At 44.8% G+C, this 23,351-nt stretch overlaps 1 protein-coding gene across 2 annotated transcripts in view; it reads left to right on the top strand.

The window, feature by feature from the left end:
- Nucleotides 1-21,257, top strand: part of MRPS26 (mitochondrial ribosomal protein S26) — a 42,928-nt gene extending 21,671 nt beyond the window's left edge. The window contains exons 2-5 of one of the 2 annotated variants that reach the window (XM_078678836.1): nt 6,247-6,393; nt 13,442-13,565; nt 20,426-20,559; nt 20,733-21,257. In XM_078678836.1, coding sequence (XP_078534962.1) covers nt 6,247-6,393; nt 13,442-13,565; nt 20,426-20,557 — 403 coding nt within the window. In that variant the 3' untranslated portion in view covers nt 20,558-20,559; nt 20,733-21,257. Of the gene's footprint in view, nt 1-6,246; nt 6,394-13,441; nt 13,566-20,425 lie in introns of both variants that reach the window. The other variant, XM_078678835.1, reaches the window with a different exon arrangement.
- The last annotated feature ends 2,094 nt before the right edge of the window (nt 21,258-23,351 follow it).

Here is a 23,351-nt window from a genome sequence, read left to right as displayed (position 1 = left end):
CTTTTTTGCACTGCACTCACCCGTCAGATCAGAGTCTATGGTTTTCCTAATGTTGGCATTGTGAACTATGAGTCCGAATAGGGTACTATAGCTGTCTCGGTGATCTAGAGACACTAGACCGAGGACGGAGAACCAGATGATAATATTGATCACACATGGTTTTTGATGGGAATCCTAACATAGGTACTCACTCCGCTAACACGAGGATAACCATCTTCTGTATGACGCCTTGAATCAGAATCCTGTTCTCTGATTTCATCTCAGCATACCAATGAGTTGCTATTTGTAAAGCACACCTTCACCCAGAGGTATCTTGGCGCTTAATAACAGATGTTTATTGTTAACCAACTCAATGGTACTCTTTTATCGACCTCCGATGGATGAAAGGCTGAGTGGACCCTTCGGGATTTGAACCTGTGACCATGAGGTCAAACACAGGCCCCTGCGGTGCATTAGTCCGCTGAGCCACCAGACCCGGACAAGAGAGGGCTATTAAGTTTCATAAACGTGTGCAGGAAATTGAAGTTGGATGAAGAATAACTGAGGTCCTTCTGTTTGGCAATAACACCTCTTCCTGGATCCTCTCATGGTGGCTGCATGAGGGGGCACTCGTCCTATTCCAACCAGAAAGGCAAGGAATCTGGGGGTGCTTTTCGATTCACCTGTTTTGATCAAATTAATCCGGTAACTTGTTTCTATATTTTGAGAATTCTTAGGTAATATTTCCTTTCATTCTGCTCCATTTGCAAAAGATGGTGGTAAGCGCCGGGACGCCCCTTGGCTGGGGCAGCTGCGCGCTATACAAGCTCTTTTAACATTAACATAACATTAACATTTTAACATTAACAGTTGCTTTAATCTGCAATGCTCTGTACATGAATTTACTGCACCATTCGCTGAATAGCTGCAAACTCTGCAAAATGCAGCAACTCGTTTGATTCTTAACATTGCTAAATTCCAGTCTGGGTCCCTAGATTTACCTAAACTACGCTGGCTTCCTGTGAAAAAGGGAATTGTCTTCAAAGCTTTATGCTTCGCACACAAAGCTTTGTATAAATCTGAGCCTGAGTGCATCCGGTCCAAATGTAAACCGTATTTTCCCAGCAGAAACCTTTACTTTTCTTTAGCCAATAATGTGGTGGTACCTAGAGGAAAACCGTCTGTGTTGAGGCAGAAGATGCTTTTCATGCACCGCAGTGAAACTGAGGAATATTCAACGTCTAAATTCTAACGTTATTGTGAGCCACATACAGTTTAGAAAAGCCCTATAAACCGGGTTATTTACAACCAACATTTGGTTCTCTAATCTTTGCAGCTTATAGTTCCAAGACGCCTCTGGGAATTAGTGCGCTATATAAATAGCATTTCTATTTAATTTCGTTGTCATTCGATATAGAGTTAGCATTTACCCTTCGAAATGGAACGATCTTACATCTTTTGATGACTGAAATAAAGCCAGTCTCTCCTTGTGACCCATGTCCTCCTAGAGTCAGTAATGAGCCACTGAATGACCTATTAAACACCTCTTTAAAGACCGGAATAGTCCCCGATGTCTATAAAAAGCCACAGTCCTACCTATATTGAAGAAACGTGGTGATGACCCGGAGGTACTGAAGATTTGACGGCCGATCTCTCTTGCCTCATTGTGCCAAATTCTAGAATCTCTTAGCCCAGGAACATAGACCTCCTGTCTATCATTCTACGTACCTTGACCCTCAGCAAGCAGTCTTCCGACTTAAATATAACTCTAATCCGGTGATACTGTTGGTTATTGATGACCTCAGGAAAGGTTTGGACTTGGGCCAGACATTGGCACTAGTCCTACTTGGTTTATCTGCAGGCTTTGACACAGTAGATCAGGGTTTTGCACATGGATGGCTGGCTCATTCTTGAATAATAGACCTCCGGCACTACAGTTATCCTCATTTAGAGCAGCGGAGGTTAACATTGACAGGAGTTCCTCAAGGGTCGGCCCTTCCCCTCATCTATTTAACTTCTACATCCAACCATTGATAAACACATTGACCCACAAAGGGTTGGAGTTTTACTTAATCCAATGGCTCGCAGAGCCTCTTATGTTGTGAGGAACATGTTGCTTCTCAGTTTTTATTCAAAGACATAATACACTTTATTTGTGGTTGGATTAAGAGCATTTTTCTAAAATTGAATGAGGAGAAAACCAAAATAGTGATTTTCAGTTGTAGCTCGCAGTCTTGAACCAATCATTATTGGCCCAGTGAAAAGGAGCCGATTTTGACACTTAAGTCATTCGCCCAAATGCTGGGAATAATACTTGACTAGCAGCTGTCATTAAGACTGGAAATTAACAATGTGGTCTCAAAATCTGTTTTTACTCTACGGATCATCAGGAAAGTTCCTGCCGCTTCTATCTGCTGAGGCTGTGAAGACCGTTATGGCGACTATTGGCGATAGATCCTATTTGCATAGTCGGATCTATCTTGATCTGCCAAATTACGATATGGCGAGATTACAGCTACTTCAAAGCGCAGCGGCTAGGCGTGTGTGATGTCCCTCATAGGTCACATATTTGACCTCTTTTGAAACTGCTTCACTGGTTACCAGTGAAGCAGCGCGTTCAGTTTAAAATTCGCAGTCTGGTCTTCAAAGCCTAGCACAGTATGGCCCCTGACTTTCTGACTAGGCGAGTAACGAGATAAGCTTCTCTGCAGCAAGTCTTTTGATGAATCGGAGATTTCATGGATCAAGGGTTTGAGGGCGCAGGTTCTTAATACCGCCCCATTTGCCAGGAACTCCCTCCCTTTGCATATCAATTATCTGCTCTCAACCTGAACTGAAATCTTTCAGATAAGTCTTGAAATCCTGGCTCTCCAGGAAAACATTTGTGTAGCAACTCCAGGGACGGCTCTCAGACTGAAATGTCCTTTTACCTCTCATGGTTTGACAGCGCCATAAAACCCTCAGGTGAACATGCACGTTCTAAATATGGGATAACGTAAAACATGACCTAACCTATTATAAAATATAGTGTAATATGTTATGCCTTTGACTCGAATTGTGCATCTCCGGCTGAAGGTTTACGTTTCCCTCAGGTTTGCTACTCTGCATGAGGGCTAATCGTTGTTCTGTAGTAACCAGGAAGTAGACGCTTCCAGTTGTGGTTCATGCTGCTACATCTACAAGGACGCTTTCACATTACACAACAGCGGGAACCATTTCTTGCTCCATATCATGAAACCCTTTTAGCCATGGGCTCTACCTGCCTGGAGTGAGCGGACTCTTTGTGGTTGTGCTGATCGGACTCAGTACCTGCCTCTTGGGGAGCGGTTTTGTGCTTCAATCTTATCTCAAATAGCAGAGCGGCGAGGCGCTGCTGGGCCTTCCAGTGGACCTGAGTTTCAAAAAAACGTAACATATTAAGGCCTGACCTGAAGAAAAGGTACCAACCATGAGGGTCTTCTCTTCTGCCTCTCTGCAGTTCCATCTCTGTCCCCAGCTAAAGTTTTTGGACGGAAAAGTGGTCTTCTGGCGGGAGCTGCCAACTGTGGACCTGGGGAGCCAGGTTTGGGCGCCATTGTCTGCTCAACATTCTGTGATTCTGCAAAAATCACATTATCCACCTATGCCTAAAAACAAAAAAAATATTAAATCCAAACTTGTATAATTTAACTGGTGCTCATCGAAAGTGTTCCAAACTCTTGGGCAGAGTTTTTCAATATGAAACGACAACAACAACAAAACAATCAACAAAAGCTGCTTTACTTACTGGTAAATATGTTCTGTGGAACAGAAAAGGGAGAAAATACTAATAAATGTTTATTGATCTTATAAAAAAATCTTTCTCTGGAATAGATGTTTGTGTACTCTTAATTTTACAATCTTTCTGCATGAATATTGGCAAACAGTAAACTGTTTCACAGTATAAAAAATAGAACTATGAATGGTGTATGTTTAAGATTAAAATAGAGTGTTTTAAAAAGATAAAATAGTACTTTTTAGTGGGCATCAGATGATATCCAGTGGTTTCTAGAAATGTTTCCAGTTCCCGATGGAACATTATCGGGGTGGAGACCGGCAGTGGATTCAATAGTTAGGTGTTGTTAGGAGCATTCTTGAGCACCGCAGAGATTGTATTGGCATACTGCTGCCAAACTGAGTTCACGTCTTGTTTTCCAGAATAACACTAACTATTGCGTGTCCGCAGATGTTCTGTGTTTTTGGGGTTTGTTGAAAGTACACGAGGGTTCTGTAGTGTTCTGTGACGTTCTTAAACATGGTTTTTGCCAAGGTTGCTGTGTCCAATGTGGGATTTTGCACCTGCTCTGAAGACTTGCCTTTCTTGGAGGTTCTGTGGAGCTGTACTGTGGCCATCCGCCAGTGGCTTTTGGGATTTTATGTGTTACAGTCCAAGCATTGGCTACTAGGTTTCTGCCAATGCAGGCTCAAATTGATAGTTCTAGTTATGGTTACTGGATATGAAATGTCTTCGTAGAAAGGTTCCCCTTCCTGGATGTGGATGTGCGAGCGAGCTGTAGTGAACAGTTTGTAACTGGGACGTATTAGTTTACTCGACTAGTTGAGTCTGTTGTAGATCCGAGTTATGGGTCTACTCGCACTCATAAACTCTTGCACAAGGGAGAGAGTTCGACACTGCACTTGCACAGCGGCAACACCCTGTCTGGAATGCCCCCGGGTACCTCTGTCTCCCTGGGGCCAGACCTAAGCAAAAGCTGATGCCTCAAACCCCATCCCTGGGCATGACGTGAAGAGAAAGAGGGAGGAATGCCACTGAATCCCCTCAGTGGTGGTGTTTGGCCACGCTCCCTGTGCCCATTTCTGAGGAGACTGAGGATGGCTGCTGCGAGTTACGCACCCTGATCACATGGAGCAGGCAGAGAGAATGCAGTTTCCGGCGCCTGCGCTGGCAAACCGGGCCAGCTGGGCAGGGAGCAGATTGGATAGCATGAGTGGACGTCCTGGTCTACCTCAACACAACATTAGTGTGTCCCGGGTGGGCCAGGGCACTACCAATAAAGAAAAAGAAGCGGGCTATGAAGCCTCACATACCGCTCCCTGAAGGCTGGCCCTATAGTGCCCCGCAGGGCTCCTTGGCCCAAAGGTTCTCACTTCTCAGGTGGCGGCAAGGATGGCAGGGGCACCACCAAAGTGACAGTGTTATGGGGCTGCAGGAGTATGTGGCTATGGATACGCAGTTGTGGTGATCCTTTACAAAGCCCGTAATCTTGCTGTTGTTGTGGTGACTGCCTGACAGTCAATTGGCCTGTGGCATTGAAATTGGCACCCCCTTGTACTGAAATGTTCTGCCTGATATGGGAGGGAGATAATGTGGTTTTGGTGTTTGCGACCCAGTAGGGGTCAAATGTGATGTCAGTATGCCACAATTTCCACCTACCATATCTAAATATTTCTAAATTACTGTGTAGTATTTTGTAGTTTGTGTGTAATAAATGCACTTTTTTGAGCAAAAAGCACTGACTGGACATTTTAATTTTCTGTTTGCTTACCAGCGAAGATCGATTACTAAACCGCAGCACCCTCAGTGCGCAGGCATTGGACTGCTCTGCTCCGCTACCCTGAGAGAGTCGAGCGCTACAATGGGGAGCTTGACCGAGCACCATCAGTGCGCAGGCATTGGACTGCTCTGCTCCGCTACCCTGAGAGAGTCGAGCGCTACAGTGGGGAGCTTGACCGAGCACCATCAGTGCGCAGGCATTGGACTGCTCTGCTCCGCTACCCTGAGAGAGTCGAGCGCTACAGTGGGGAGCTTGACCGAGCACCATCAGTGCGCAGGCATTGCACTGCTCTGCTCCGCTACCCTGAGAGAGTCGAGCGCTACAGTGGGGAGCTTGACCGAGCACCATCAGTGCGCAGGCATTGCACTGCTCTGCTCCGCTACCCTGAGAGAGTCGAGCGCTACAGTGGGGAGCTTGGCTCCCAGTGAAGGTATATTTGTGGGCCTATTACTTGTGCAGGCCTCGCCTCCTGCTCACCAGATTTCCTACTGCGCGTCTCGCAGTCCAGCATATATAGAGGACTAAAGAAATGCATGGTAGCCTGTGACTTGACGTCATAGCTGACTGTTTGTGAGATCTCTACCTCAACCTCTAGTACCTGTGTCAAGTAAGGGATAGTGTCATTTGAAAATACTGTTGGAATATAGGAAATACAGCATCACAACTAAGCGTGGAGAGAGCAGTCCAATGCGTGGAAGCATCCAGCTCTAACAGACTTCTTTCCACCCTGCAGGGCTGAGTTTAAGGAAGAGCTCATGCGAAAGCAGTACGAGGAGAAGGAGGGTCACCTGGGCGTTGAGAGACGCAAGCATGAGACGGAGGAGCACCAGATGCTCATGGCCTGGAATGATGCGGAGAATGCACGTCTACGCAAACTGAGGTAAGGCTTCATTTGCTGCTGCACCATGTTTATGTTTGTTTATTAGATTTGTATTGCGCACAAATACCCGAAGGTGTCTCGGCGCAGAGGATTATCAATTGACAAGTTCAATGCAGAATGGAATCATTGATCAAAGAGCCAAGTTTTCAGTTGTTTTTGGAAAATTAAAAGGGTTGGACTGGTCTTGATGGTGAGAGGGAGAGTATTCCAAAGCCTCGCCGTAGCTACCAAAAAGCGTCTGTCTCCCCCAGCAACTGTTCTGGTGCGAGGAAGAGGAAGAAAGTAGTTGGATGCCGAGCGAAGGGACCTGCTGGGGGTGTAAATCCTGAAAGCATTTATTAAAAATTGAGGACCTGAGTTATGGATGAGACCCCAAAACCCACCCTATGAGCGTACCTCATTAAATACTGAATTTTTGCTTTCCCAGAATGTTTTGTGCGATGCAGGGCTCAGGTACTCTGTTTTTAGAGTGTCATCATCATGTAGCCGTCTTGTTTATCTGACTGAGGTTTTTGAACCAAGTCCGCTTTGTAATGTCTTCGAGCACAGCTGCACCTGGTTGCATCGTTCAGTGGCTGGTGGGAACTTCTAAAAGTTCACCTGGATATTTCACGGTTGTGCTTTTGATCCGCGTATAGAGAAGGAGGTGTTTCTTTCTGTCCATTCCCAAGATCAGGTCATGTGCGAATACGTCTAAGGTAGTCCCTTGATACTTGCTTATTATACTTGTGTACAGATTTATTTATTCAGTAATCCAACAATATAATACAATATAGTTAAAAATGATTTCAAACTTAGGACCTTTACTGCTGGCGAGTCTCACTGTGCGTGGTCGCTGCAGGTATGTAGGAGTTTGCCTTATCTTTGCCCCAAGCGCCATGTTTGAGAGGGTTTGGTTGTAGGCCACAGGTTCATTAATGTCTTCTGTAGTAAATGAGTGGTTGGAATGCACAGAGCTTGGAGTGGTTTCGATTGCAGACCTTATGATGTCGAAAACCTGTGCCCAGTTGGAGGGTTGTGAACTTGGGGTTTTTACTGGGCACACCAGCATCCTCTCGAGGTTGGGAATCTGAAATGGAGTTCAATCATTTGGTTGGATTAATTATTTGCTTTGACAGTTTTTGTTTTTATTATTACATTAATATTTAGGGGTCACTTAGAGTTTTTGTACATTACTTGAGTTAATATATTTTGTATTGCCTTTAATCTGACTCTGCTATTCTTTTTAAACAGATGAATATAAGAAATGTTGATCTGTGTGGGTGTGTGTATATATTTGAAACATTATAGTTGGGTGAGTAGGTCAGTGGTGACATTAACGTTTTGAACTAAAAAAAAATAAAAAACAATTCCCCAGGTACAGTTTTTGCTTTTGACCTCACTTATGACATCATCCAAGCTTTGTTTTCCCGCATAATGGTGCATAAATTAACAGGACATCGGAGAACTCACCGTAAGTACAAAATAGTTCAGGAGAATATCCGCCATCGTTAGTGCCTGCACAGACACACATCCCTCTGGTGTAGAAAATATGCATTATGTGAGCACTGACCCCATACCGCACACTTTACAGCTAGCAAAGTTCACATTAAAAATCAACCACAGATGCGTCAAACACCTGGAACCCACTGAACCGACTTTAAGAAATAACATTGAGATCAGTAGAGCATCTTCTCAAGCAAATCAAGCACAAGCATATAAGTTCATACCTGGTGCACACAGGTAGGTAGGAATCGTCATGCCGACACAATTCTGTCTGATGCCTCAATGCTGCTTACAAAAGTTAGTGTCTATTATGAAGAATCTTACTCCTGTTGACACTTTTTCTGCAGTACCAAAAATCTTGTGTGGATCATAGTGAACACAAGTTGTCAACTGTCACCTGCACACAGTTACTTTTGCATCCAAAGATTTATAACATGTTCAATCCCTCTACACACCTATGGTGCATTAGGAGCACATGTGTTTTGTCAACACTTACACCCTTAGCTGGACAGAGGCTGTACAAAGGTAGACTAGTATTCTGATAGTTATCTGCCACTTTGTAAACTATAAAACAAACTAGCACACATTGAATGCTAACTATACCTTGCGCACCCGCCAATCACTGCTTGTGACTTCACACATGACATCACACATGACATCACTGATAACATCTCAAATGACACCATTGATGACATAATTGAATTTTAACCTGTGAATTTGTTTTTTTTTAAAGTTCAAAATGTTAATGTTGTCACTGACATATTCATCTACCTATATAACGTGACTTAAACCTTTATTTTCCCCCCAGTGAGTTTCTAGTGTTTTATTTTTAGTAAATGAATTATTATTTTTATGTATCTTTGGTAGAACAACTAAATCATATAATCTGTGTGCGGACATTATTTTGAAAGGAGAATGGCGTTTGTATTGTAATATAACAGGAAAGGGTATGCAGTTTTCAAAAAGTTTCTTAAAAATTAGTATTAAACAGAATTATACAACAATATTTGTGTTTAGATTGTCCCTTTTCTCCGTCCTCTCGGGCATAGGACGATAGGAGCTCACTCACCCTGCTTTCTCAGTTCTCTCGGGCGATAGGAGCTCACTCACCCTGCTTCCTCGGTCCTCTTGGGCATCGGGTGATCCTCCACCCTACTTCCTCAGTTCTCCCGGGCATCGGGCGATAGGAGCTCAACCACCCTGCTTCCTCTGTTCTCCCAGGCATCGGGCGATAGGAGCTCACCCACCCTGCTTTCTCAGTTCTCTCGGGCGATAGGAGCTCACTCACCCTGCTTCCTCGGTCCTCTTGGGCATCGGGTGATCCTCCACCCTACTTCCTCAGTTCTCCCGAGCATCGGGCGATAGGAGCTCAACCACCCTGCTTCCTCTGTTCTCCCAGGCATCGGGCGATAGGAGCTCACCCACCCTGCTTTCTCAGTTCTCTCGGGCGATAGGAGCTCAGTCACCCTGCTTCCTCGGTCCTCTCTGGCATCGGGTGATCCTCCACCCTGCTTCCTCAGTTCTCCCGGGCATCGGGCGATGGGAGCTCAACCACCCTGCTTCCTCTGTTCTCCCGGGCATCGGGTGATAGGAGCTCAACCACCCTGCTTCCTCTGTTCTCCCAGGCATCGGGCGATAGGAGCTCACCCACCCTGCTTTCTCAGTTCTCTCGGGCGATAGGAGCTCACTCGCCCTGCTTCCTCGGTCCTCTTGGGCATCGGGTGATCCTCCACCCTACTTCCTCAGTTCTCCCGGGCATCGGGCGATAGGAGCTCAACCACCCTGCTTCCTCTGTTCTCCCAGGCATCGGGCGATAGGAGCTCACCCACCCTGCTTTCTCAGTTCTCTCGGGCGATAGGAGCTCAGTCACCCTGCTTCCTCGGTCCTCTCTGGCATCGGGTGATCCTCCACCCTGCTTCCTCAGTTCTCTCGGGCGATGGGAGCTCAACCACCCTGCTTCCTCCGTTCTCCCAGGCATCGGGCGATAGGAGCTCACCCACCCTGCTTCCTCAGTTCTCCCAGGCATCGGGCGATAGGAGCTCACCCACCCTGCTACAGCAAAATCTGCTGAACGGAATTACACAAAATTGAGCAGAAACTTAGACCTTGGTCCACAGATTGTGCTTTTTGTGATTTGGTGTAACTCTGTTTAGCAGTTTTTGAGTTGGATGTTACTGACTGGGCTCTTGTCTTGGATTGGCTGGGGTTTTGGGGGGGGTCTATCTTGAGCCCGGCCCCAGATAAAATATTTCATGGATGGGACTGTGTGCGGTTAGTGGCTGACTAGTGGCTGACCCATGTGGGATAAGAAAAAAAACACAGCAACATTGAGGCCATTGTCCCACTGTCTGGTAAGAGGCTGAAGGGTGGGGCCAGAAGGGAGTCTCTCATGGGAAGTGCTCACGCCCCTGGCTAAGCTCTTTCTATTGGCCGTGCGGTGCTAAGGCCAGCCTCCTGAGACCAGGGGCGGTGCAGTAGTGTAGGACTGTTCAACCTCATAGACCGCATTGTGCCACCAGGCGGACTGGCTGCTGCCTGCCAGCGCCACCTAATTCAGCAAATCGACCTGACCGTACCCCGGCAGAACAAGGGGGTCTGCCTGTGAGTATTTGAACGCGCCCTGGTAACCCTGATTCATTTACCCAGCATGATGAACTTTTGAGGCTAAGTGTCTCTGCATCGGGCAAACATTTCCAGTTTTTAAAAATATGGATGATTTGGTTTATGAGTAGGAGATGCCGTCGCCCTGCACATTTTCAAAATACTTGTCTCATTATTAGTAAAGGTCGACTCACCACGTGAAGAAAACAATTCAACTCAGATGATTCCGGGTAGAAAAGTTGCCTTTGAATTCTCTTTAGTGCACGTTGCCACGTGTTTTCTCCCTCCTGATTTGTGCTGTCAAGACTGAGGTGCTCGTGGTGGGGAGCAGCCCGTCTGTGTGGTCCTCAGCATGGTGGCCGAACTGCTTGGGCCCTACACCTATGCCAGCTCAACAGGCCAAAAATCTGGGAGTTTTATTTGACTCCGAGCTATCGTTTACGCCACAGATCAACCGGGTGGTGGGAATGTGTTTCGGAGTACTCAAAACCCTGCGCAGGGTCCTTGATATGCTCCCTGTTGGAGACAGACCGACCCTTGTGCATGCCTTAGTAACATCGAGACTAGACTATGCTAATCTCCTGTACCTGGGTAGTACGGTCAGCAGTATGAACCGTCTACAGGTGCTGCAGAATGCAGCGGCCAGGCTGGTGTTAAGACTCCCGAGACGTACCTCTTCTAAAGCGGCCTTAAAATCTCTCCACTGGCTACCGGTCTGTGAAAGGATCAAATACAAGAGCCCTCTGCGTTTGCCATCGTATCTTAGGAGGCAAGGCACCCGTCCCCTTGAACGGTCTTATTACCCCCTATAGACCAGAGCGGATGCTTAGATCCTCCGACACTGGCCGTGGTCACTGTCCCCAAAATCCGCAGAGCCCGTATGGGTGGAAGATCGTTCCGTTTTCTTGCAGCCAAGAATTGGAACTTACTGCCGACTGAACTACGCCCGGAACCCTCTGAGTCCAAATTCCGCAGAGCCCTCAAAACACACCTGTTCCGCCTAGCACTGCCCTAGTTCCTCTTCCCTCACTCTCCCTTCCTTACTAAGCAATCTCAGCGAAGGGACACGCCGGTGAGCGTAACTAAGCGCTTTATAAAATTCCAAAATAAATAAATCTGCAAAACTGAAGTCCAGTTTCTATCTTTTTAAAATGTCAGTCCTGGATTTTGTTTTTCAGAGTCTGGTCAGCCCATCATGAAGTGTAGAGTGCAAGCAAGTGGCTGCGCTTGCAGGATTCAAGGCGCTCGCTACACATCCCTTTACAGGGATGGGGCCTGTGAGCGTGTATTTGCCTCTAGTGATTCTGTGGTGAGAAACCGCCTTTTCCTCAGGCCTTCAGCACAGATAGGACAGGTGCCAACCCCAAAAACCATAAGGTGGACAACTGAAGGAGAAAATGAGCAGGGCATTAATGTGGCTTCTGCTTGGCACTCGTAAGGCAGGGGTAGAGGGGGCGGTCGGGGTACCTTTAATCGGGCTGATCACGTAGATGGCGCGGAGTGCTGTGAAAGTGCTCGGAAAGGTATCCGCACACTCGCTCAACAGCTTTTTCACAATCAGCCACCAAATTAACATAAACAAATTGTGTACTTATTTAAAACCGAATGCTCTCTTGGAAAAAAAGAAATGGAAGGCAACTTTTCTTTGGGTTTTAAAAGGGGAAAGGAGGATATGTCAATTCAGTGCTTGAATTCTGCAAGGTGTAATCAGGAAACCTGAGTTGAATCCCAGCTTCCCCACTTGACCAAATTATGTGATTCTTGACCATTGATTACGTCACTGTGCCTCTATTTCACTGATATTCACGCCTGAAAGTACCTCGCATGCTGGTCAAAAGCCCACTTAAAATCTGACGTCTCTTGGTTGACTAATAGCATCTTTCTCGGGACATGGGGCTGCAGTTCATGAATGGTTCTAAATTCAGGTTTAGAAACTCACTTTTAATAGATGACTCTCAGTTCATTGATCTAATGCCAAATATTGATGTTTCTGCTAGTGTTCTGGCTGTTCCATGTCAGACCACTGACTTGTCTGTGTCTATTAATTTGCTGGCTTGCCTCCCTCTGTCAGCAGTGTGTGTCTGTGTGTGTGTGACTGCTGGAATTGAAGCCAGAAGTTATACAGGTTCTTTTCACAAAGTTCTTAGGGTACTGTAGTGCATCTTTATAAAAAAAATAAAAGATATGAATGTATGAAAGCTGTCGTATAAAGTGCATGTGTCGTGTATAAAGCGAGCAGGTGGAACAAATGGGTGGCTTAAAAGGCAAGTAGGTTTCTGTAGCACTTTGTTCCCTGGACACGTGAATCTTTAAAATAATTCCACACCCCTGCTGTGGCCTTATCCAAAGCACTCCAATGAAATTGCATGGGGATTTTGAGTTTTGGGAGCCCCCTTTCTCTGAAACTCCCTCCCTCTCCCTTCCACCCCCCCTCATAACGGATCACCCCGAAACTTTCCGCGAAGGAGCTGAGCTTGATGAAGTTTTTGGGAGAATGTTTTGTGAAGATTCATCAAACAAGGTCAAAGTTATTAGTAACCCAATAAACACTCTGTCCTTGGAAAAGCAGACCTAACTATAACTACCTAGTGACAAACTCCAATAGGTGATGTTAACACACACACCCACGCGCACCACTCGCACCACACACACATCCTACACCTCCTCGCCCCCAGCTCCCCTTTGATTCCAACCTCTTCTGCCTTTTTCCAGGCAAGCTTTCCAAACTTTAGCTCTCTTCCAAGTTGAGTCTTTCTGTGATGGGCACATTCAGAACCCGAGGCATCCGAATTGTCCGGCCAGACCCTAAGCCCAGATAAAAGTGGAAGCTGTTGATTTTCTTGTTAGACCAAATCGAGACGTTCGAGCCATATTGCTGCCAGCTCTCTGTCAGGTGTATTTTTAACTATCCGAGCCCAGACAGAATGGGGAGACTATCACTTGCCTAAAATTATTTTTGCAGGGAAGAACACTACGTGCAAGAGCAGGAAGAAGAGGCGCAGCAAAAATGGCAGGAGGCGATTGACGTGGAGGCCTCCCTGCACGAGTTCCTGCAGGAGAAGGAGCAAGAGATACTGCAGCTGCAGGTGAGGGCAGCACACTCGCAGTCATCTACTACAAGGCAATCATTCTCAATGGCGAGGTTTCCTGGACTAATGGTCTGATTACTGCAACCTTTTTAAGTTTCATCTGCTTGTGAAATCTATTGTATTTAATATTATTCTTAGAAGGGGCTTATGCCCGCCCTTACTTTTCATTGGATTTGCGTGCTTGCCATTTACTTTTCCTCCGTTTCTATTGGCTGTAGCACACTGTTTTCTTTTGTTCCTCTTATCAGTGTCCCATGGCCCAACTAATATTTTCATCTGCTTTTGTGGAACTTTTTTAATATTTTGCCTGCACAACTCTAGCTCTGTGCTTGTTTACATAACCTCAGTGTGGCTACACCATTTCCGCCCTGCTTGTTTTCATTTTTTTGCCTGCACTCCATGCGAGTATATGTGCTCTGTCTCTTCCATGCTTCATATCACAGCAGTGTCAGGCACTTGTTTTCGCTCTCCAGTGTAGCACTCCATAAGAGTACATTATTTTGCAGGCTGTCTTTATGCTTTCCTCCCTCTCTTCAGTCGCTGCTTGGCTCCCTCCTATCTCAGCCATATCTTGAACTCTAGATCGCCCGCCACTCCCCTGTCCTTGTTTGGCCCCCGTTGTTTTCCTTACTGCTTTTGAAGTATTGCTATAAGATTGAACACTGCTGACAAAATGCTTAGTGTCCATTTGAGTTATGGGATGCACACGATTGAGGGGGTTTATTCAATTTTAAAAAGCTCAGACTTGATCCAAAGGTATTTTAGCGCTTTACAAGAGCATCAATTACAGTAAAACTGAGACACATTAATTTTTTTTAATTCACAGAGAGATTACGTGATTTGCTCGGATCAGAAGATGCTGAGCTGATGCTGGAACTTAGTTCCCCAGTTCAGTGTTGGCAGCTCTACCCGTAACCCCACATCCTTTCCTGTTCTTGTTAGAGTAGATAAATGTGTGGTATGTGCACAACAAATCAGTTGTTTAGAACATTTTTGGAAAAGTTTGGGAAAGAAATTGTAAACAATACATACTGTATAAATTTGCGGCCAGCTTGGTATGTAAAAATATTGTTCTAGTCCATTTTGCTTTCAGTGTCTTTGACCAGAAGTGGTATGAATATATTCAAGGCGGTGGTGACGCTGAGAGCGCGGCGACTCTTCATTGACACACATGGCACAAGCCTGATTGTGCGTTCTACAAACTGGTGAAATATCTTGATCACTTTGTTTTGTAACTTTGAGTGACATGGGTCCATACAGGTGGTATATGCATCCTTTAGAGGGCAGCGGAACGGCAGCTGGCCAAAAATACACCCTCGGCAACCTTTGTTTACATGTTTTCAGTAGTGGAGCCACCAGGTGCAGTACGTAATGAACTGTGTGTTTGTGAAGCTTAGTAGTAAAACAAAAACGGGCATTTAAGCATTCAGCATCACCTGAAGAAAGAGTTAAAGATATAACTGCCCAAAGGGTAACTCGTAGCCAAGGGGCTGGCAGGGCTGGGGAAGTTGCAGTCTGATATTGAGTTCATGACGGACTCTTCTCAAGCCACAGACTTAGAACTTGCGTCTGCTGTGAAACCTTCCGTGGGACCAGGCCTCATTCGCCCTCTTCACCTGGCTGCCTCTATTCATGCCCTTGCAACACCACGTGACTGGTGTGATAGCCCCGCAGCGGTGCAATGGAGGGGGCGGAGGTGCATGTATACTACTTTCGATTCATTAGTTATAGTATCTCGTTAAACACAGCACTCTACATTTTATTTTTTCTTTCGTCTCGTTACTATACTTATTTTTCCTTTTGTAGTTAAAACTATTTTTTTTTGCCGTTATAACTGTTCTACACAAGTCTGCAAATGTAAGTTTTCATTTGCGTGCCTTGTGCCTGTGGCAAATAGCTGCTGACCCGGTCCTTGCTTTAAACAATCTGCAGGCTCCTTCTTTGCTTTTCCGAAGATATCTTTTATGTTTTCAGTTTGTGATCTTTTTTTTCCATTAATGTAATTATTGGTGCTCAGTTTGTCAGTGGGTTTATACCGCAAGAGAACATAGACAACAGGATGTGGGAGCGTACACCGCTGACCTCTCAGGCAAGGTTCGCCCCTGGCATTCTGGGAAATGCAGTCTCTTGTAGCTCGCTCCGATATTTTCGAGTATTTCGCCAAGGTTGGCGCAGATAGTGCTGATCTCTAGACACGTGCTTCTGGTTTATAAAGATGTCGTAATGAAGACATAAATCAATTAGTGTTGGTTCTGGTTTATTAAGTCTTCAGCTGTTAACCCAAGCAGAGACACAGGAAGATCTCCCATCAGATCGTGAGATCACAGGCCAACTGTCATTAATGGAACATTTACAGCATAACTAAACCATTGAACACCAGGAGTCTAGAACACCAGGTAGTGACCTAATAACCAGCATAGATAAATGCAACTAAGAATACTACATATGTTTTCCTTCTGGAAAAGAAGTTCTAAGTCGTAGGGGAACAAGAAACAAAGAACGAAACGGAGATAGTGAGACTAAGAAGAGATAGTGAGAGTAAGATAAACAAAATAAGAAGACATATAGAAAAGGAAAAGAAAGGAAAAAAAAGACTGTAGAGAGAAACACATCAAACTCTAAATCTATAAGGAATTACTTTTACACGTGAACTGCGTCTCAGGACTGATTGTCCCGTACAATCTTGACTGCCTTCACTAATTGAACTGTTGCCTAGATTGACAGGCAGAGAACTCTTCACCAGACGATTCTTGTTCCACCAATGACCATTAACAAGTTTAACAGAGTTCCCTCTAACATCACTTACTTCAACCGGAGAACTGAATTTAGAGAGACCTTTTATGACATGAATTGGTTTCTTGATAGAAACATAATCTCCAGGATGTAAGTCAAAATCTTTTACATTTTTGATTTTGTCAAAATATGCTTTTTGTTTACTCTGTACAACCTCAATCTTGGATCTAACTTCATCATCACTCCACTGTCTTCCTTTTATCCATTTACTCATACATCCTGGACAAGACAAAGTGGAAGCTCTTCGGCCACGCAACAGTTCAAAAGGTGATACACCCGTGGTGGAATGGGGCGTAGTTCTATAGAACCAAAGCATGCTCCTGACAGCACATCTATTCTTAAGAGCCCATTGAATACATTCCCCTAAAACCTTGTTCATCCTCTCCACAAGACCATTCGTTTGTGGATGATATAAGGAACTTTTCAAATGTTTAATATTGCACTTGTTCAGATAATCCTCAACCTCAGAGGAAACAAACTGTGTACAGTTGTCAGTGACTAAAAACTCAGGAAACCCTTCCTTTAAAAACACATCGCATAGAAAATCAACAACAGTTTTGGAAGTAACCTCCCTAACAAACTTTATTTCTGGCCTTTTAGAATAATAATCCATAAGGACCAAGGCAAATTTAGAAGAAGCATCCAGCGCATGAAAAGGCCCAACAATATCCAATCCTAGCTTAATCCAAGGTGCAGACGGCAATTCTATAGGTGACAAAGGTGGGGTACGCACCTTCACAATTTTATCACAACTAGAGCAGATAACACAATCCTTAACAAAATCATCAATCTCCTTGTCCATATCAGGCCACCAAAAGGTGAGGCGCACCCTTTTTTTAGTTAGTCGTCCCTAAATGGCCTTCATGTGCACATTTAATTAACCTCTCTCTTAAGGCAAGTGGGGGAACCAATTTATCACTTCTTAAAACCAATCCACTTTCAATCGTAAGCTCATCCGCTACCTGCAGAAAAGTCTTAAATTCGAAGTTAAGATTTCTTTCCTTAGGCCACCCATTCTTTGTGAAAGAAATAACTTTCTGTAAGGACACATCATCAAGTAAGGATTGCCTCCATTCCTTTTCAGACACAGCACATAACTGGGGAAGATATATGGCAGCTACGAGATATTCATCCTATCTTCTTCATCCATATCAGTACTCTTATCGATCATATCTGAAGAACGAGAGAGAAAGTCAGCACACCCATTTTTGCTGCCAGGAATGTATTCAGGAAGAAAATCAAATTGAAGCAACTTTGAAGACAAACGTGCAATTCTTGGCGTGAGTCTGCTCACATTTTTCCCACTAAGGATAAATACAACGGCTTGTGATCAGTTTTGAGACAAAATTTCCTCCCCCAAAGAAAATTCCTAAACTTCATTATAGCCCACCAACAAGCCAGCAGTTCCTTTTCGATGACTGAATATTTCATCTCAGTAGGTGACAGGACTCTTGAAGCAAAACATGTCGTATTTAACTCTACTTCTTTGTTTTGGGAAAGGACAGCCCCCAACCCCACATTACTAGCGTCTACTGTAAGCGTGCACATTAACGATGGGTCAAAATGCTTTAATACAGATGGTGAACTGAGTTGCTGTTTCACCCACACAAAGACACTTTGACACTCCTTGTCCCACTCAAATGCAATACCTCTCATCAACATACGTGTTAGTGGTCTGAGTCTGTCATCAGTAGAGAAACAGTCTTGTATTTTGGGGTAGGCTGCCAAACATTATATCGGGGCCGGTACCTCTCATTAGCGCGCAGTTGCTTCATCCACAAGCTCGTCCGTTCAATGACTCACGGGAGTACTTTAATTAGACAACAGGATGTGGGAGCAGAGCTGACCTCTCAGATGATCCCACATTTGTTTCCTGCAAGAGAACATATTGCATTTTTTTTGTTTGAAAGTGCACTTGGTCATAAAACTATTGTGAACTCCCTAAAACGTTTCAGATTCAGGTATTTGAGGAGTCTTCTTTAGTGACAATATTTCGTTTGCAAAGTATATTCTGAAATACTTTACGGACGACCTTCGCAACCGTACATGTCGTTTAAATAGTATTTGACACCCGATTCACATTTGAAAGATGGCATACATGAGTAAAACAATAGCCTTGTATTAAATACTTTGTTCCATACGTTACAGACGGAGTGCTTTGAAGGGTCTTCAAATGTGCATTTAACTCATTAGAAATCTGAGTCACATTTTCCCTTGATGCCTGTGATGCAAATATGTTTCATATATGTTTGAACTGTTGCTCAAATGTTTTGGATTGTCGTCATGTTTGACAAGCCACGTAATATTTCATTAGAATTTACATCAAACTAGGATTTTGGTTTTATGCTCTCGAAGTGAAGGATAGATGGAAATACTGGGCGCGTTCTAATTGATTGACCCATTTAATTTCTTCAGACATGATTAGTAGACGAATAGGTTTGATTAACTTCTTTAACCGTATAGACATTTCTGGCTTACTGGCTGAGATGCAGTTTTTCTTTTTAGGTTGTGCTATTAGACCGCGCATGCGCAGTCCGCTCAAGGCATTTTGCGGCTTACTGAGAACAAAGAGCCGCTCGGAGCCCGCCCATTGAGCACTATTGGTTGACTTTCTTTGTCACTCTTATTGGCCTACTACTTATTTATGATTCAGTTTGTCAATCTGCTCTTTGTGTGGCAGGCATCATTTCTTCCAGCGCTACTTTTTTTTCTTTTGTGTGAATTGTTCCTTAGGAATTTATGTGCTTAAGCCATTTTCCTCATATAGGTCTCTCCCCCTGCACTCCGTGTTGCTCTCTGTTGCCTGACTGTTTCTCCCTGCTCCTTCTCACTTGCACTCGCCTGCGTACAATGCCACATCCAAGCCTCCCATGTTGCTTTAGTCATACTCTTCTGTTGTTTTTGCTCCTGTCCTTCTCCAGTTGCTTTTACATCCCCTGCACCCCTCCAAGGTTGCTTTTGCATCGCGTCCTGTGTTGCTTTCGACGCCTCCCACCCTCCGTGTTTCTTCGTTACTCTCTCACCCTCCCGCTCGTATTTTGCTTTCTCCATGCTCCACCGCGTTCCTTCTGCTTCCCAGTTAGACTGCTTGAAAAAAAACTAAATTCATAGGGTTTTTGCACTTTTTACATTCTTTTTAGTTAACAATATGACCCAGAGAGGTAAATAAAATAATCACCTGCCTCATTTTGAAGGTGTGCACATGTGTGGTGTGTGTACTTACAAAATGAAACGGGTGGCCGCGTCAAAGGCTTTTTAAAAAAAACTTTATCCAGGTTGCATAGAAAAGGTGAAACTTGCTGGCTTTGTTAATGCTTGTTTCAACTGTTTTTGTTATTCTCCAGTCTTTGTTATTCCCGTTCTTTGCTCGTCTTCAGTTCCGTCTTGTCCACGGTCCATGGCTTCCCATCCCACCTGTCCCTCCTTCCCCTGCCCTTCCAGCTGGACCAGCCCTCCTCCTTCTCAAGGTCTTGCTCCTCCAGTCCTTCCTTTGTCCTTGAGCTGCTCTCTAAACTCCCTGTCCTCTGTCTTTGTTTACCCCACTAAATCCCCGCTTTCTCTGTGTTTGTGCTGTCAGCTTAACCCTGGCTCTGTTCTGCTGCTTTCTCTACCAGTTCATGTTCTACCTATTGAGTTTCTTATCCCCTTGTCTGTCTGTTCTCCCTGCTGTGTCCTCCTATCTACTGGTCCGATACCCTCTTTCTTTGTGCCCATGCTTGTTTTGTTTTTCATGTTTCTTGTCCAGTTCTGGTTCAGTCGGGGGTGCTGTGGTATTTCAGCATTTGCAACCAGTACAGAAAGCACCAATAGCTGCTTGCGGGGGCCACTCTGATCTTTGCTAATAAGTAAAGCTGTGTATTGTGTTGATATTAAGCTATACTTGTCCGACACGTTGATCATATCTGCTCCCTCCAGCTAAGCACTGAATAAATAGCACATTTGAAGACACCATTGAGTTGTTTGCGATCTATAACGTTTGTCTGAATTCAAGCAGGACTGCTCCTTTTCCCATAAAAACAAGTGCTAACCAAGTCCCTTCTCATTTCCCTCTTTCTGTCCGGCAGGAAGAAGTAAAGCATTTTATCACACCAGAAAACCTGGACCAGAAGATTGAAGAAGCTTTGGACAGTCCCAAGACCTATAACTTTGCCATAGATAAAGAGGGCAGAGTGGCAAAGCGCACTGTGGTGCCCTAGAGGTGCGTTCACTGGGCACTGCTCACCCAACAGGAGCCAAGGCATCTCTGCCAGCTGTTGGTCACCTGTGTAGCAAAAGGTTTCCTCAGCCAGATGTGGGCCATCTGGTATCTTAATGAATTGCCATTGTGTCATTCATAGGAGCTAATTCCAGTTGTCATCTTAACTTTCACAGGTACTGACTAGTGGTGGTCCAGGTAAGAGGTGTTATGCTACTCTCAAGAACTGAAGCCAAAAGACATCTGCATGTCACCCAGTGAAGACCAGAATAGGCCTCGGCACGCTGCCCTCACAGCGGCGCGACAAACTATACACAAGACCTGAGATCTAGAGCCCGAGAATGTGCTACAGCCTCGGAAATCTTGTTTTAATTTCAGCATTTTGTGACTTAGCCTGTGAGAAGAGCCTTTCATCTTGTATGGAACTGAATGTTTAGCAGCTGGGGCCCTGTGGCCTGGCCTGCAGCTGCTTGAAGCATTTTAAGGTGTCTGGAGTTGTGGCTAAAGGGTCACGCAATCTTTGTTTCTTTAATAATGATAAAGTAGTGTCCGAGGACTGGTGTGCTGGCATGTCCCTCGGAGAATCTCCCATGTTCACTCAGAGCATTGTCTGTGTAACTCTCTGAGGATAATTCCACTGACGGTTATCTGTCAGTAGTTCTCCATTCTTTTTACAATATTAAAGATGATGCACACTTATATTTTTGCTTTTGAAAGTTCTTGAATTTGCTTTGCAGCTGCACCCAGAACAGTATCAGTTAGAAAAATAAAGATTGTGCGTTTGAGGTAGCCTTACTTGAGCTTCTGGATGGAGAAGGAACCGAAACTGTGCCCTTGTGTTGCATGTACAGCTGATGATCGCCTTGTTATGTTATGAGAATTTGTAGAGTGTACGATTCACCCAGGAGTGTGTTCCTGGCACTGAAAATCAGGAGCGGCGTGGGCCAAGGCTAGGTGAAGAGCCATGTCATTGGTTTCTTACGAAATTCAAGAACTGAGAAGGTGTCTCTGATGTGTCCAGGGGTAGGTGGTTCCAGGGATTGAGAGAAGGTGGCTCCGACATGCCATGGTAGGTCATTCCAGGGTTTGAGGAAGGTGATTCTGACGTGCAAGGGTAGATCGTTTCAGGGTTTGGGAGCGAAGTGGAAAGCCCAGATGCCAAGTATGGTTTTGCGTATTCGGGGGATGTGTGTGAGTAAGAGTCTGGCAGAGTGGAGGTGGGTGTCTGGAAGGTATGTGGAAGTTAATGCAATTGTTGAGGTGTGTAAGGCTGATAGTGTGCAAAGTTTTGTATATGGTGGGAGGATCGTGATGGTGTGAATTCGATATCCATTTACTCAGCACAGGCAGTACTTTTTTCTCATTGGCCCTGGGCGTTCCCTCTTCGCCTGTAGCATGGTTGTTCCTAATCCAATTTAGTATCTTTCGTTTTATAATCTATAGGTGTTTTAAAAAGTTGTCCTTTTTGCTTTTGCTTTTTTGTTTGACTTTTCTTTTCTCCTATGTTGTAATCATGTCAAACTTTTACGGTGCAGAACAACTTCTAAAAGTGATTTATCACATGATTTTGCAATGTGTGTAGCTGTAGATTTTGTGCTCCAGCTCAGCTGGCACAGAGGGAAACCTGCCAAACCTGCATCTTTGAATAGTAGACGCCCAGGGGGAGTCCTTGGTGGGGTGACTTGCATGGCTCTCACCAGGTTTTTTACCCAGAATCCTGTCCAAAGCTTAAACTTTGCCTAAAAACTAATTTTCCTTGTATTTCTGTGAGGAAATGTCCTGAAAGCTGGATGTAACATTGAATAAAAATACTTATTTTTCCATGCCTTTCTGGGGAATAAACTACAGGCCAACAGTCGTCCTCATGACACTGGTATGTTCCATTCCTGTTGCGGGCACTAGTCTCAGGCACACAAGTGGGGTAGAGTTTTTATCAGGACAAGTGGAGGAACGCTGGGTGGTAGGAATTTTGTGAATCCCTGCACATTCCTTCAGTTTACATCCCAGAAATGCTTGGAAAATAGTGTTTTCATTCAACGTTACATCTTTGCAGGGTATCTGGGTAAGATAATGTTGGAGATTCCCGCAAGCCACCCACCCCTCCTCCCTACACTCCCCTGAATGTCTATTTTTTATTTTTTTATTTCTTGGTTTGGTAGGTTTCCCTGGATGGCGACCGAGCCTGGGACCAAAAATGCAGGTGCGCCCCTGCAAAAACAGGTAGTTTCCACAATATGTTTTGGGCTCTTCCCTATTGCAGGCACTTGGCCCACCCACACAAGTGAGGTAGCATTTTTATCGGGAAACCCTGGGCGAACGCTGGGTGGTAGGAAATTTGTGCTGGCCCGGTCATCCCACAGCTTTAATACAGAAATGTGAGGAAACAATGTTTTTGGCAGTGAATCAAATTTACAAGGACTTCTGGGTAAGTAAACCGTAGTGTGGTATCCACATAAAACATACCACATAATATTCCCTAAGTGACCAGTTTCACAAAGATGTGAGGGCAGAAGGTGCTCACTACAGAGAGAGTATGCACTGGCAGTAAAAAGCCCAAAAGCGCTGTGATAAGTTAGCCTGGCATATGTTGTCCACTATTCTAGTGGGCACCTTGCACCAGTCTAAACGACCCTTATGATGGTGGTTGTAAAGTCAACCTTATAGACCAGCTATCCTAGTGTTAGCATGGACCAGCAGTCTTAGGCTAAAACTTCAGAGAGCCTGTGAAGCCAGCTGTTTTACCATATATAATCCCTTGAATACCAAATGAAAGGACATCACACAAGGTATATATC

Source organism: Lissotriton helveticus, chromosome 2_2 (assembly GCF_964261635.1).
Source record: "Lissotriton helveticus chromosome 2_2, aLisHel1.1, whole genome shotgun sequence".
Lineage (NCBI taxonomy): Eukaryota > Metazoa > Chordata > Amphibia > Caudata > Salamandridae > Lissotriton > Lissotriton helveticus.
Note: the sequence above shows the minus strand (reverse complement) of the source record. Positions and strands in the feature narration are given on the sequence as shown.